Source organism: Chenopodium quinoa, unplaced genomic scaffold, assembly GCF_001683475.1.
Source record: "Chenopodium quinoa cultivar QQ74 unplaced genomic scaffold, ASM168347v1, whole genome shotgun sequence".
Taxonomy (NCBI): Eukaryota; Viridiplantae; Streptophyta; class Magnoliopsida; order Caryophyllales; family Amaranthaceae; genus Chenopodium; species Chenopodium quinoa.
In genome coordinates this window covers 3,706,186-3,720,216 of record NW_018745003.1, presented here as the reverse complement: position 1 = coordinate 3,720,216, position 14,031 = coordinate 3,706,186, and the positions used below count along the sequence as shown (strand labels likewise).

The following is a 14,031-nucleotide window of genomic DNA, read 5'->3' as shown; positions in this document are numbered from 1 at the left end:
TCTCATTACATAATAGTCGTCATACCACCCCAACTTATCCAACATTATTGAGAAAACTATTATACTGTCAAGCTTATGAGTATTAATTACATTACATTACAACATTATTAATAATAATACATTAATAAACTAAAGAAAAAAAAAGAGGAAAAAAAGAAGAAAAAATACGGCTGAGGGAGCAGAAGAAGGAAGAAGGGGAGTGGGGTTAGAGACAGAATCTGAAACATCAAATCAATGTCTGGGGTAACCATTCATTCAATTTCATATTCATATAATGTCATGTCACTTCTGACTCTTCCTCTGTTTTCTCTCTCTCCACCCCCCACTTACTCCGGTGCCAATTTTTACTCAATTCCATAAAGTTAATGGGTGGACATTTTAAATCACATCAATTTGGCCCCCTGTTTTTTATCAGCACATCCCCTTGGTGTTTAGTGTTCACCAAAACGGATATTTTTTTTTTTTTACTCTAATATAGTAATATCTACACTTCTTTCGTGACATTCTTATAATCGATCAATGTTGAAACTCCCTCTGTCCTTTTATATCTGCATCATATGACTCAGATAACTCTCACATAAAGTGGGCCCATCGTGCAAATAAAAGGAAATAGAGGGAGTAACTAGTCTTTGGTTTTGACGATTCTGATCAATACTTCTGATATGACGTTGAAGTACAAGTGTTTGTAGCATATATTAAAAAGACGGGTTATTCAATTTTTTTATTTTTTTTTTTGAACTTTTAATATCCTTTTGTATATGTTTATTAGATGCAAGGATAAGAGAGACAAGGTTGTAGTAATACATGGTGATTATATGAACATAGCCACATAAGGAAAATGTGCATGTATGTTTCTTGTTCCCACATTTTCTTTTATGGATATTGTTTTAGCTAGTGTGTGAGATCTCACTTTGTCCAAACATGATATTATGCCAACGTAATCTATATGCGTTACCTTTTTCTTTTTTGTTATGCGAAATAAGATACTTCGTATATTGCTTTTTAACACAAAAAAACAGTTACAACCTATCTTGTCTAGAACAAACCTGATAAATTCTAATTAGTTCTAGACTCGAATTTGAGCAACAAATTGCAACTCAGCTCATTTCAACTCGCTAAACCTTCTTGATATTCTAATAAGGCAATCTGTAAATGTTTTCATATCTTATATACTGTCGATGTAAGGGTGATAACTTTGGTACATCATCCTTACTTAGTCCCACAAAGTCACTACTTCCCTTCGACCAAATTAAATGCTTCTTTTTAAACAGTCATGTGTTTTGCAAGGATGAAATAGGGCCCTTTGTAAAGGTAACACAAGGATAGGGTTCTTGAGAAAAAGAATTTCTATCTTTAAAAGGTTCCTCTTTTAATATGCTTCAAAGTAAAATCAGCAACTGTGATTTTTAGAGGAGTTACGTGGCTACTGCTCATGACTAGTATATAGCCCCAACAAAAGAGAAATGATAGAGAGAAGTATACAAAATTTCGAGGGCAAGAAATAAGACATGATCACAAATCATAATCTTGTCAACTAAAAAGAAACAGATGAAGTATTAAATAAGAACGACTTATCATCATAAGACATCTCACAAACGCATAGTTATTGCATACTGGTACATGGGTGCATTTTAGGGATTCTGGGAACAAACAGGGAAAGATTTTACAGCCATTCAGAAATGGAAACACTTGGTATAAACTTGGACTTCCACTTTTAAAGCCAAAGGTTGAAGAAATACTTCCTTCTAAAGCCTCTAATAAAAGACGTGTTCTCAGTTATCGTATACACAAGATCCTTCTTCCTCTAACTCCTGACTCGTATAAAGGAAAGGGCCACAAGGAGTGGGAGCAAGAGTTTTGAACTTCAGCTTTCATTAAGCAGTAATATATCTGGTCCAACCGATTCTCACATTTTGTTAATAAAAACGGGGACCAATAAACTGGAAATAGAAAAATGGAAGGGGAAAAAAAAAAGAAAGAAAATTTGAATAGGACATCGACATATCAATAATCTACCAAAAGAGGGGAGATAAATCGCGCTTAGTCAACAGATGTAGAGAAGAAACCAGTGAGTCACGTACTAACAGCACAAAGCATCAGAGGAGCCTATTGAACCAAAGTTTAGCCTACTTTTTCCTGACCCAAATTTGAACTTTGGGATAGCAGAATCATTAGGAGTAGGGGTGGTAGCATCATCACCTGCGACTGCAAAGGATAACCTAGTCTTTCCTGACCCAAATTTGAACTTGGGAGCTGAAGCATCATCATTTGGGGTGAAGGCCTTAGTTTTAGATGGGAAGGAAACAACAGGTGGTGCAATAGTTATCTTGTTGGGAGAGTTAGCAGAAACTTTCGACTGTGGAGGCGAACTCGTCAAGAAAGATGGCATTATAGATGGTGTTGGAGGCTCTGGTTCAGCAGATGTGGTAGAAGATGTATTAAAAGAAAAGGTGAAACCAGAACCAGAAGAAAATGAGGTTCCCATACTAGACTTTTCGATGGCAATGGATTTTAACATTGGCTTTCTGTGCGGATTTTGTGGTTCAGGTCTAGCTGAACTGTTCGTGATGGCTGCTGCTTTATTTGAGGCACCTGTAAACAAAGATGTCTTTGGTAAATCATTACTGATTCCCTGCAAGATCAAACGGATGAAATTAGGATAATAGGAAGACTGAAACAAAAATATTGACTTATATTCAGACATCCACAAAAAATATTGCTTCAATACCAACTACTTTATTCGCAAAAACTTGATACAACTTCATTTGCTACAGCTCCAAATATTAGACAAATTCATATAAGATAATAGAGATCATGCACATACCAAGTCACCAACCTGTATTGCACCATCACACAGCAAACACTCTCCCCCCCCCCCCCCATATGTTTCATTTATTTTCTTTTTCTCCCACTTGGGGTTTTTTCAAAGGGGGAGGGGAAGGGATGGCACAAAACAATTCAATCACTAACAACAAATTTTACTGGGTCACCAGGACACGCAATACAGAGGGGACTTGGCAAGATGACTTAGCAGATAGAAACTAAAGCATTCAACTATTATGTGCATGAGAATAGGAAAGAAAAACTTCATGAGTCTCACAGCAGGTCCTCAGTCATATTTACAATCTACAATACACAACTGACTCACACTGAGGGAGCAGAAATTATTTTTGTAGTATTAAAAATGGGGAAGAGAGGACACTAACATGTAAACTTCAGAACATGTTTCTTAAGAAAAATAAGTACCTGCTCTCCGCTCCTTTGAAAATCGAAAATTTTGAGACTACTACTGGCACCAACAGTAGAACTTCTTTTATCCAGAGATGTTATAGACCCAAATATATCTTTTCCAGTACCAGTGACGGTATTAGTTCTTTCCTGCGGCAGAACATTGTTCTGTCCATTAGTCTGAGCATTCTTTTTTTTGTCAACCATTACCCCAGCCGTACTTGAAGAACTGATGTTTTGAGCAGGTGTAGCCAAAGCAGCAGCAGAAGAGTCCTTCCACGAGGTAGCTAACTTCAACTCCTCTGAATTTTGTTTAATAGTGATTGGTCTATCAATTTGTTCTAATATATGCCTTGCAACTCTACTACTGTGTGGATGAGCACTGTGAACCCCAGCCTCAGGGCTCTTTGCCTTGCTATTCACAGAATTGAAAATAGCGGTACTGGAACTGCCTGGCTCAAAAAATTTCTTAGGTGTAAAATCCAAATTGGATTCTCTTGCCAAAGGACTTCTCTGTGCAGTTCTAAACAATGTAGATTCCCTTGAAGGTGTAGCTGAAGTAAACTTATTGCGCATCCTACGAACAGGACCGCCAGATCCATAAGTATCTTCTGTTTTATTGTTCATAGACTGCACCAAGAAGTATCAACTCAGAAATAAAGATCGTATAAAATTATAAATGAAACTAAAAAAAATTGCAAAATTTTCTAACGCAGGTATTAAAGATCAAATAAAGAAATACATGGAGTCTTGGAGAGTCTAGACTAGCAGTAGCCCATGCAGCAATACAGAACACAGAGGCCGTTTGACATACTACCACAACTAAACATATCTGTATTGCTTCACAAAATTGGATGAAAATAATAGATAATGAAAAATCTTTACTAAAAAAAATCCTGTGGCGACAATATTTTATGATGTACAGCCCTCCAAAATCTCAAAGCAGCATCTTTACCTAGTTATCTAAAAGGCAGACAATTTGCATAGTAGAAAGGATTCACTGATGACAATGATGAAAAAGTGATGCTACCTTCCCATAAACAGGAGTTGCAGTTGGTTGGAAGGGTGCAGGTGTAACACTTAGAAATCTCTCATTGTCACCACGCAATGGAGTCAGCTGATGCAGCAAGAAAAAGACTTTAACATCTTTATCAACCACAACAGATAATTTTTAGTAGGGAAAATTGACCAGACAAACCTTGGACTTGGATTTTGAAAACACGGTCCTTGAATAAGGAGTTCTAGGAAAACTATGAAAGCCAGATCTGTTATTCTGGGTTTGTGGTGTTGAATAATTCAGCTGATTCTGTGTGACGGCACCAGGCCAGCATATTGGTGCTTTCTGCAAAGGAGAGGGCATAGCTGGCTTTGATGAAAAATCACTAGACAAGCCAAATTTCTCAGATTTTGGCACCAAACTTGTAGGTGTAAAGCCCATTTCAGAAGTTTTGGAACCCATGTAAGCTCGAGCTATATCAACTGGTGAAGCACCAATTTCATCTTGCATCTGCAGAAGTTACAGAAATACCAAATTAACCAAAAACACAGAAACTAGTTTTCCAACTACTGTAAAGTGACAGCAGTCAAAACCTTTTGAAGTCAATAAGATGCCAACTTGATGACCTTTTGACAAAGATTTCATTTGCCCATTGTAGCTGTGAGCTAATATGCCAACATATTCTGGCATGTCAGCAAAGATAAATTATAAAGCAAAATAATACAACATAAGACAATCCCCAAAGAGAAAAGGGTACAAATTGCAATCCAAACATGCTTCAAGTATAGGATACAAAAGATTGCATTCCAATAATAGAAGGATAAAATTTTCCTGAGAACCAACTTTTTCGTATAAAAATTAAAAAAAAAAAAAAAAAAATCCTATAACTACAGTGAATTTAGAGGAATGCCTCATGCATATGGAAAATAGTATAAAAGTTTTAATTTGGAAGATATAGGTAACGATTAATTATATAAATCTCAACAACAAATGTTAACATTAGAAATTGAAAATCCCACAAAGCGACCCAGATACCTTCATGAGATAAGTGTCTAATGATAGCAGTGGATCATGTATAACATTTACTCACATGAAGGTAAAGCAAGGAAAAGTAGTCATAACACGGCATTGATTTAAGGGAATAATTAATAGCATCCAATGCACATCACAAGGAAAAATCATATTCATTCTTATACTCGTATATATCATGTTGCTGATATTAACTAAATTTTTTAATATTCAAAGCTTATGCACTAGTCAAAAACTCAGAACCTCATGAAGATTTCAGAAACATTGTGGTTAGCATTGAACATAATGCATATCAAGATAAACAGTTTCATTATCAGACCAAAGCTACGTATAGCCTTATAGGAGGCAGATTGTAAATAAAGTTAATGCTTGTACGAAACGGGAAGCAATGTGTTTCACTCACAGAAGGCCGTGAAAGAGAAGTTGAAGTTGCCAATTGAAATCTATTCATATCTTCGTCCTCGTCTACATATGTTTTTAGCCTTATAGAAGTTTCCGCCTTTTCAACTTCATTTCGTCCACTAATCTCAGGTGGTTTTCTACCTTGCTCAGCATCAACTACTTTGGAATGTAGTATCTTCATCAAATGATCAACGTCCTCCCTGCAAGTTAATACAAAATAATTAGGAATAGACAATTGATAACAGGGCAGAGTCTAGTACGTGACAATCTCACAATAAATTGATGACACATGGGAAACTTACTTTTTTAAGGTAATTTATCATTACCTGCATCCCAAAATGAACTTCACAAAAAAGAGAGAATTCCATTTTATACTAACTTTTCCCATTTCTCTCCTTATCTCATCAGTCATATTTTCCACCCAAATAAAAAGGTCTAATCTCTGACACTGCAAATAAAATGTTGCAAAGAGCCAAAGAGTGCATATTCAACCTAGCAGCAAGCCCAGCAACTATTACCTCTCCAAAGAAAAGAAAGAATATTCAAGAAGACAGAGATTGGTGATACTAACATACAATTAATAACAGGAACAATTTTCAACCAGATGTTGATGGTGCAGAATATTGCATTACAAAAAGAAGGGGCACTGAGCAACAAGAGGTATTCATATATTATGGTTAACTCGTGAACCTTGCAGATTAAGAGACCACTATCCAGACATGAACAAAGAGACTACTATCCAGACATGAACAAAGATAACAATCCTGACATGAGCCACATCTACCAAGAATCAAGCCATTAACATTGTGAATAAAGAGAACATTAACTACTGCAGATCATTATGTACCTCCAAATCCTTAAAAAAAAAAAAAAAAAAAAATATATATATATATATATATATATATATATATATAATAATAATAATAATAATAATAATAATAAAATAAATAAATAAATAAAACACAACTCACTTAGAAAATGTCTTCCCTTTGATAATCTGCTCAATGTCAGGAACTTTACCACCTGAACAGCCTTCACTTTCATCTAGTCCATCTTCATCAGTAATGTCAAGCTTTGATTTCCCTTTGACTTCGCTGGGGTCTACCCCAACAGTTGATTTGGGAACAACATGCTGGAATGTATATATGCAGACAACAGAGACAAAACACAGTTAAGCTCATATAAAGGAGATAAGAAAACTCAAAATAATTTCACGCTTCAAGGCTCAACATATCTTTAATTTATTATAAAAGGTTCATAATCTTCATATTTTGACAATACACATTAAGATTAATCTAAAGAGATCCCACATGACTACGTTTTCGATGAGAATGGTGTAAACATTTGTAAGAGGTTTGGTCAAACCAGACTAACATGCACCAAAAAATTTTAAGCTTCACGCTTTCATTTACAACATGGGGATGATAAGCTTACAATAATTGAACCATCACTGTAGCAGATGTCCAAAAGGCCAAATAACTTACTCTTCTCTCCACCCGCCCACACACAAACGAATAAGAATAATATACAAGTATAATAATAGTCCATCCCAAAAAGTTAAGTTCTATATTAAGTTCAGAAGATATAACGTGCAATCAGTCATAACCATGTGGCACAGACATGGGTGACTTTCAATAGCAGAAGCCATATATGTATAAGAACAAATGCATAAGATTTACAAAAACACGCAAGTCTTACATTCACTAAACAATTCTCTTTGGAATCTTCAACTTCTTGTTCTTCCTCTGTTTGCACCTCATTAGCTACAGTTGGAAAAAAAAATCATTAGGAAAAATAAGGGGATGTAAAAATACTTAAGAGCACAAGTCTAAAACAAAAATCAACATAAAGTGAGATTTATACATGTAATAGAAAAGAAATATTTTATTGAGAGAGAGAGAGGGAGAAGGGGAGTAGAGAGAAAAGTAAAAATCCAGCAGATTGATACAGAATGCAACAAAAACTAACAGTATATGAAACACCACGTACCAAAGTTCACATTTATCGTGAGCTATGGATTAAAAAAAAAAAATCCATGTTCTTATATTTATTCTCCATTCTTTACTAACGAAGATCCCTTGATTAAAACTCTCACAACTGATTATCTGAAACTCTCTTAATCCAATGGCGTCAAACCAGAAATACACTAACAAGTTGTTTGATTACATGCTGATTCTCGGCCTCTCAATACAATATAATTATATTAAGGCCTTTTGTGACATGAAGGCCAACGAAAAGGATATTCAGTTACAAATTTCTAACTTGCTGAGCCGTGAAAAGTTGTTCTGTAGCGTATGATTTAGATCAGAGTGACAACCATTTCAAACCTTAATGCTACTGTATAAGCCATAATTATCCAAAACTTAAGGTAGTTTTGCAAAGAAATAATAATAAATAGACAAAATAGAGCTTCATAATGCTATTAATTTTTATGATTGTGAATAATTTATTTCTTGGAAAAATAATTATGGTTTAAAAAGGTATACTTGAACCTATAAATTTATGTATAGGATTATAGGCTCAAGAACTCTGCAATTCCAATGATAAGGTAAAGTTTAGTAATTTGTTAATTTATGCTGAGATGGCTGCAAGGCATGAGTCCAGTTTTACAACACAGATTTATTTTCAATGTTCAAAACTAATACGGGAGTGTTTGGTCCAATATTTTTTTTATTTATTTTTTTGATACCTAGAAGGGTCCAACTACCATACCTTGATACCTTCAAAGTATTGGGTTCTCATACTTTGGTGGGTAGGAGGGTAAGAGCCAAACTCATGAACCAGAAATCAATTTGATGAGAGAGAGAGAGAGAGTGAGAGAATAAAAAACCAAAAACTATACACTACTCTTTGAACTTTTCTTTCCTCTCCTGTCAACCCCCTTCGACCAAAAAAGGAAGGACTTAGAAATATGAACATCAACCCCTCATCAACCATGGCATTTTCCATAGCCAAAAAAAAAGGAACTAAATATAACTCATTTTTCATGCTTTAGTAATCACCAAGACTATAGAATATGAACTTTGGCCATTGAAGATTCAAAACTGAAAAGCTTGACGAACACACTCGACAATTTAAGGTGAAAAAGTGAGTCTTGATGGTCATTTGAAGAAGTGTCTTTTTTTTTCTTTTTTTTTTCTTGAGTAAGAAAGACAGAGTTTTGTTGGAGCCTAGGAGGCGCAGCAATAAAACAATCATCAATTGTGTTCATGGAGGAAGGGTAATGGAGAAGAGAATAAGAGGGAGGGCTGATGGAGGATAAGTAAATGTAAATTATTTTATAGAATAATGAGTTTCAAATTCTGTTTTATGAACCAAACTTCTAATTTAGGTATGGGTTCATATGTAGCTATCACTCATTCCAAACCCAAGGGTTTAATCCTAACCCTACACTTGATTCCACTCATTCCATAGTTACCACAAAACCTCCTAGCACTACTCCGTGTCTTTTACAATTTTGGCACTGCTTTCCTATGGAGAAGCACAACAATTACATCTACACCACCACCAAAACGATGCTGAATTTAATAAAAACTTATAGGGTTGGCTATAGGGTATCATGTCAAATCAAAGAATCATTCTTTCTCATGGCTAGACTCAACTATAAGCACTTCTTAATCCAGCATCACTCTTATTCTGGAGAACATTTATAAAAACAATCCATTCAAAGGTACAGACACACCATCACTGCCTCTTAGAATAAGCAGTCACTAACTCCTCCACCAACATGTACCGATGAAGAACTGACCAACTCAAACACTCCAGCTCCCAAACAATAAATCATCACCGCTAAAGTTATGACACAGCAAAGAATGCCACATAACATCTCACTTAACTATGACACATGCTGCAATTTCTAAGACCCTTTCTCCAAAGCACCTCCAAACAGTAGCCACCCCACCCATGTATAAATTTCAAAAATCTCAAATTGCAACCACATAGCAAGTCAAGTTCATGGTATATGCAAATTCGAAACCACACAATGAGATCGATAGGACATGAATTACAAACCACTAAGATCATACTTACTCAACAATAGAAGTTCACTAACAAGTAACAACCAGTGCGTTCAAACTATAAACCTACAGCCTATAGGTGTCCGACGTGAGTACCAGAGTCTGAGTAACATAGCCTATGGCGGCATTACTTTAGTAGCAGCTTAATCATAAATTCTAGTCAGTCAACAATAACTCAATCATCCAACTTGCATTATGAATCAACCTCACTATTAATCTCATAAACACAAATCCGCATAATAAGATAATTAAAAACTACCCTTTCATGGATTGCTGAATTACTTAAAACTAAATGAAAAATAGGCCAAAAATCAAAGAACAACTCTCTAAACTAAACAGAGCAACATGATTGATAGAATTTGCAATACGAACAACAAACCCTAGATATAAACACCAACAAATTAACCTCAAATTATCAACAGAAAACAGAAATTGAAAACAACAATATTAACCCTAGGAAATCAAACAAGGAAGATGAATAAATGGAGAGAGAGTACCGGTTTCAATGGAGGAAGGAACAGGATAGAAGAGAGAAGGTAGGCCAGAGAAGAGGCGTTTAGCGGGGTCCACAAACCTCGAAATCCAACGGCCAGTACGAGGTGGTCGATCGTACGGCGTTGCCGGTGGTTTTCTCTCTCTTCGAAGCTTTCCGCCGCCGCCTCTCTCACCTTCTCCTCGGTATAACTCCGGCGCCGTCGCAGAGGAAGATTCGCCGGCGTCCGCCATCGATAATCGGGAAATTTTGAAAGTCGAGTATGAGAAGAGAGTTTGAGAGTGAGGATTTTGTTAGTCAAATATTTACTACGTATTATTAGTATAAAAGATTTTTTTTTTTTTTTTTTTTTTTTTTTGACACGGAAGTTTGAATTATTATAAACCTGCAATCATATTACAAGGTAAAATTTAATCTTTTTCACAATGTGTATCAAATTGTGAAATGAAATCAATTGAATATTAATTTGATAGTTAATCAGGGTACGTTTGGAATAAATGGATAATATCATACATAGTAAAACTAGTAAAAGTCATTGAACATTTACATAATGTATGTATGAGGTATGACAAATTTTATTATACATCCTTAGATTTAGATTTACGAGGAAGAAAAGAGATGTGGCATTTGGGTCATGTTTTGTTGGGTTATTTTGGGTTTATTGGGTCTCCGGGTCAAATTTAAATCGAATAAGGTCTGTTTGAGTTTCATATATGCTCAGGTCAATGAATAATCGGTTCAGGTTGGTTTTCAGGTTATGTTTAAGTCTAATTTAGATTGGGTCATTTCGAGTTAGGATGACTTTCAGGTTGAAACTTTGTGTCAAGTTCTAATCAAGTTTAATTCGAATCATGTCATTTTAAGTTAAATTGAATTTATAATCCAGATCTTGAGTTGAGTTTAAATCAGGTCATTATCAGTGCTTTTTACTAACAATGATCATATTTCTCCAAATATGTAAAGTTTAATTTCAAGACAAGCCAAAACTCTGATGCAAACTATGATAAACTTTACCCCAATTGTTCAAATTAGAAAACTCCATACTTAAAATTATATCATTTACAAAAATATTTTTATAGTGCGTAAAACTCTAACCCCCATACTTAACTTATTTACAAAAATATGATACTCAACACTCATCCTTCATTCTCATATGAATCGTACCCAACCTTTTTAGTGTTAATAATCTTAATATCTACCCTTTATGAAAACATTAAAGTTTTCTTTTTTAAAAAAAATCTTTTTAAAAGTTTTACTCCTAATTAATAGTACGTTAAAATTTGAAAATAATTCTCACTATGCCTTAAGAATAGGAAAAAAATGTGATCCTAATTTCCTCCTTAATTAACTCATCCTCCAATAATTCTCATTCCTCCGTTTCAACACTTGAAATTTCCTCCCCCTCACTAACACAATCCATAACATTTCTCGACCAAATAAACCATACCACATCAAAAGCCAAAAATATGTCAACCTCCCCCAACTCTCATCCTACCTCCCCTTCCTCCACCACATCCTCCCCAACACACCCTCCACCCATCTCCATTTCCACCACCACGACCGTCACACTAACCGCAGCTTCCACCTCTTCCCCAACTAAGGTGCAAGCCGCCCTCGACTCCTTAACCACAATCCTCCCTACCCCTCTCTCCTCCCTCTCCTCCACCACCATCATTTCCCCTTCACCCCCCGCCTTCGTCCTCTTGACTTCCCCCGAAATCACCTCCCAAATCTCCTCCTTACTCCGCCACCCTTTCTCAGGGTCCGGTGACAACCACCTTTGTCGTTGGCTCTACGACACATTCCACTCCTTTGACCCTTCCGTCCAACTCATTGTCTTACGCTTTGTCCCTCTTATATCCGGCCTTTACCTCACCCGCATCAATCGTCGTCCACGCCAACCCTTAGCCGGTTTCGAGGCCATCCTCCTAGCCCTTTACGCACACGAAACCACCACTCGAAACAACCACCCCATTACCGTAACAATCCCTGACCTCTCCCACCCTAGCATCTACCACGAAAGCTCCTCCCCTCAATGCAACAACTCCACTGACCTCAACATTGCCGTTATCTCATCCTCCCTCGAACCCCACGGCACCATACGATCCACTCGTAGGGCAAGGATCGTAGGTGTCGCGCTAGAGTTATTTTTCAGCAAGATTTGTGTCATGCCTACCGAGTCTAAGCTCGATTTTTGCGAGTTCTTATGCCAATGGGCCGGATCACATAACAGCAACGACGACAACAACAACGACAATGACAACGACAACAACGAAAACCAAAGTGACGACGACAAAGACGGACAAGGGAGGATATTGCTACCGTGGGAGTTTTTAGGGCCATGTCTTAGAATACTAGGACATTGTTTGTTAGGAAAAGAAAAGGAAGAAGAGTTATTGTTAAGTGAAAAAGGATATAGGGCTTGTAAAAGCTTGTATAATAGGGTTATGCATGATGTTAATCCTAAAGCAATTTTGGTTGTTGGTAGTTTGTTAAGACTTGTTAATATGGAGAAAGAGTTAGATGAGGTTGATTATACTGAGATTCATAGCACTAGGGTTATTTCCATTTGATTTGTACTATTACTTTGTAGTTTTATTATATCTTTATGATGATGTTTCGGTTTTATTTTTATATATTTAATGTAATTCAATATCTTTATTGTGATTGTGGAACAAATCGGAGGAAATATATACAAATAATACAAGTATATGTCAGCCATACTTCCTATTAAGCTTGAGGGGCTCGACCCCTTTAATTAATCTTCTATGAGAAATACTTTTATATCTACAACAACGTTTTATGGTACCCTTCTATTCTTTTATATCAAATTTTTATAAGTATAACATTCATATTGACAACAAATTATATAATAAATAAAGTCGGTCTCGCATTCAGGCCACGAGACAGCGATACTTAGCATTTCAGTTTTTCGCCAAGTGTCGCACTACGTCGGCAACAAATAGGTATTATTGAGACACATATGATGCTAAGTAAGCGAAATTTGGATAGATTTTTAAAGATAAAAATGTTGTATAGAGTTTTATTATCGATACACTTCTAATATTTAATATATACAAAAGGTATAGAGTTTTATTAACGATAGAATTCTAATATTTCATATATACAAAATTAATCATAACTTTTAATAAATATCCTATAACTCTGTTCTATTTCCATCTATCATCAAATTTGTTTTAATGTTCTTTAAAATAAGATCCATTTATAATATATTTAATCAAAAACTTTTATAGGTAGCTGGTCAAACCGTGTCACCAACTGTTACAAGAGTTATTTCGTTAGTGCTATAGAGGTTACTCGGTCAGTGTTATAGTGGTTACTCAATCAGTGTTATAGATAGGGGTTACCTAGTCAGTGTTAGAGGTTACTTAGTTAGTATTACAGGGGTTACTCACTTAATTTTATAGGTATTACTTTGTCTAGCCAGATGGTGTGGCTAGTCGCATACAAAATGCATTGTTATTTAACTTATTTAACAAAACATTAGAGAATCAGTAAAAATAAGTTTTAATTAGTAAAAAATAATTTTACTTTGGTGAAAATACTTTCGGTTCAGTGAAAATAATTTAAGTTTAATAAATATAATTTCAAGTTAATAATGACATATATATCTATTTACAAACAAAACTACAAAAAGTACACTACTATATAAATATAAGTCATATGATATCGTATGTCTAAATATCCTACATTATCAGAATAAATTATTTGACCGTACTTAACATTCAAGTAAAAATGTTATCTTAAAATTTTATCAACCTGGGCATTGCTTAGGCACAAAAAGTACACTTTTTATGATATCGTATATCTAAATATCCTACATTATCAGAACAAATTATTTGACC

At 35.3% G+C, this 14,031-nt stretch overlaps 2 protein-coding genes across 2 annotated transcripts; one reads left to right on the top strand and one right to left on the bottom strand.

The window, feature by feature from the left end:
- Positions 1–1,502: 1,502 nt before the first annotated feature.
- Positions 1,503–10,507, bottom strand: LOC110707963 (nuclear pore complex protein NUP1-like). Its single transcript, XM_021886056.1, has 8 exons — positions 10,170–10,507; positions 7,355–7,419; positions 6,628–6,788; positions 5,658–5,856; positions 4,427–4,735; positions 4,259–4,345; positions 3,247–3,858; positions 1,503–2,632 (listed from the first exon to the last, which is right to left on the bottom strand). Exons 1-8 carry the CDS (start codon positions 10,396–10,398, stop codon positions 2,081–2,083), a joined length of 2,214 nt encoding a protein of 737 aa, XP_021741748.1. The 5' UTR covers positions 10,399–10,507; the 3' UTR covers positions 1,503–2,080.
- Positions 10,508–11,174: 667 nt separating this feature from the next.
- On the top strand, positions 11,175–12,820 carry LOC110707649. The gene has a single exon (XM_021885672.1). The coding sequence runs from the start codon at positions 11,632–11,634 to the stop codon at positions 12,736–12,738; it is 1,107 nt and encodes a 368-aa protein (XP_021741364.1). The 5' UTR covers positions 11,175–11,631; the 3' UTR covers positions 12,739–12,820.
- Positions 12,821–14,031: the final 1,211 nt, after the last annotated feature.

Bases quoted from the DNA above. Each gene is read 5' to 3' on its own strand.
- LOC110707649 (XM_021885672.1), top strand. From the start codon at position 11,632: ATGTCAACCTCCCCCAACTCTCATCCTACCTCCCCTTCCTCCACCACA.
- LOC110707963 (XM_021886056.1), bottom strand. From the start codon at position 10,398: ATGGCGGACGCCGGCGAATCTTCCTCTGCGACGGCGCCGGAGTTATAC. The intron at 5,857-6,627 runs GTGAGTTGTGTT...ATTAACTTGCAG, and splicing joins AAAGGGAAGACATTTTCTAA to GGAGGACGTTGATCATTTGA. The intron at 4,736-5,657 runs GTGAGTGAAACA...TAACTTCTGCAG, and splicing joins CTTCTCTTTCACGGCCTTCT to ATGCAAGATGAAATTGGTGC.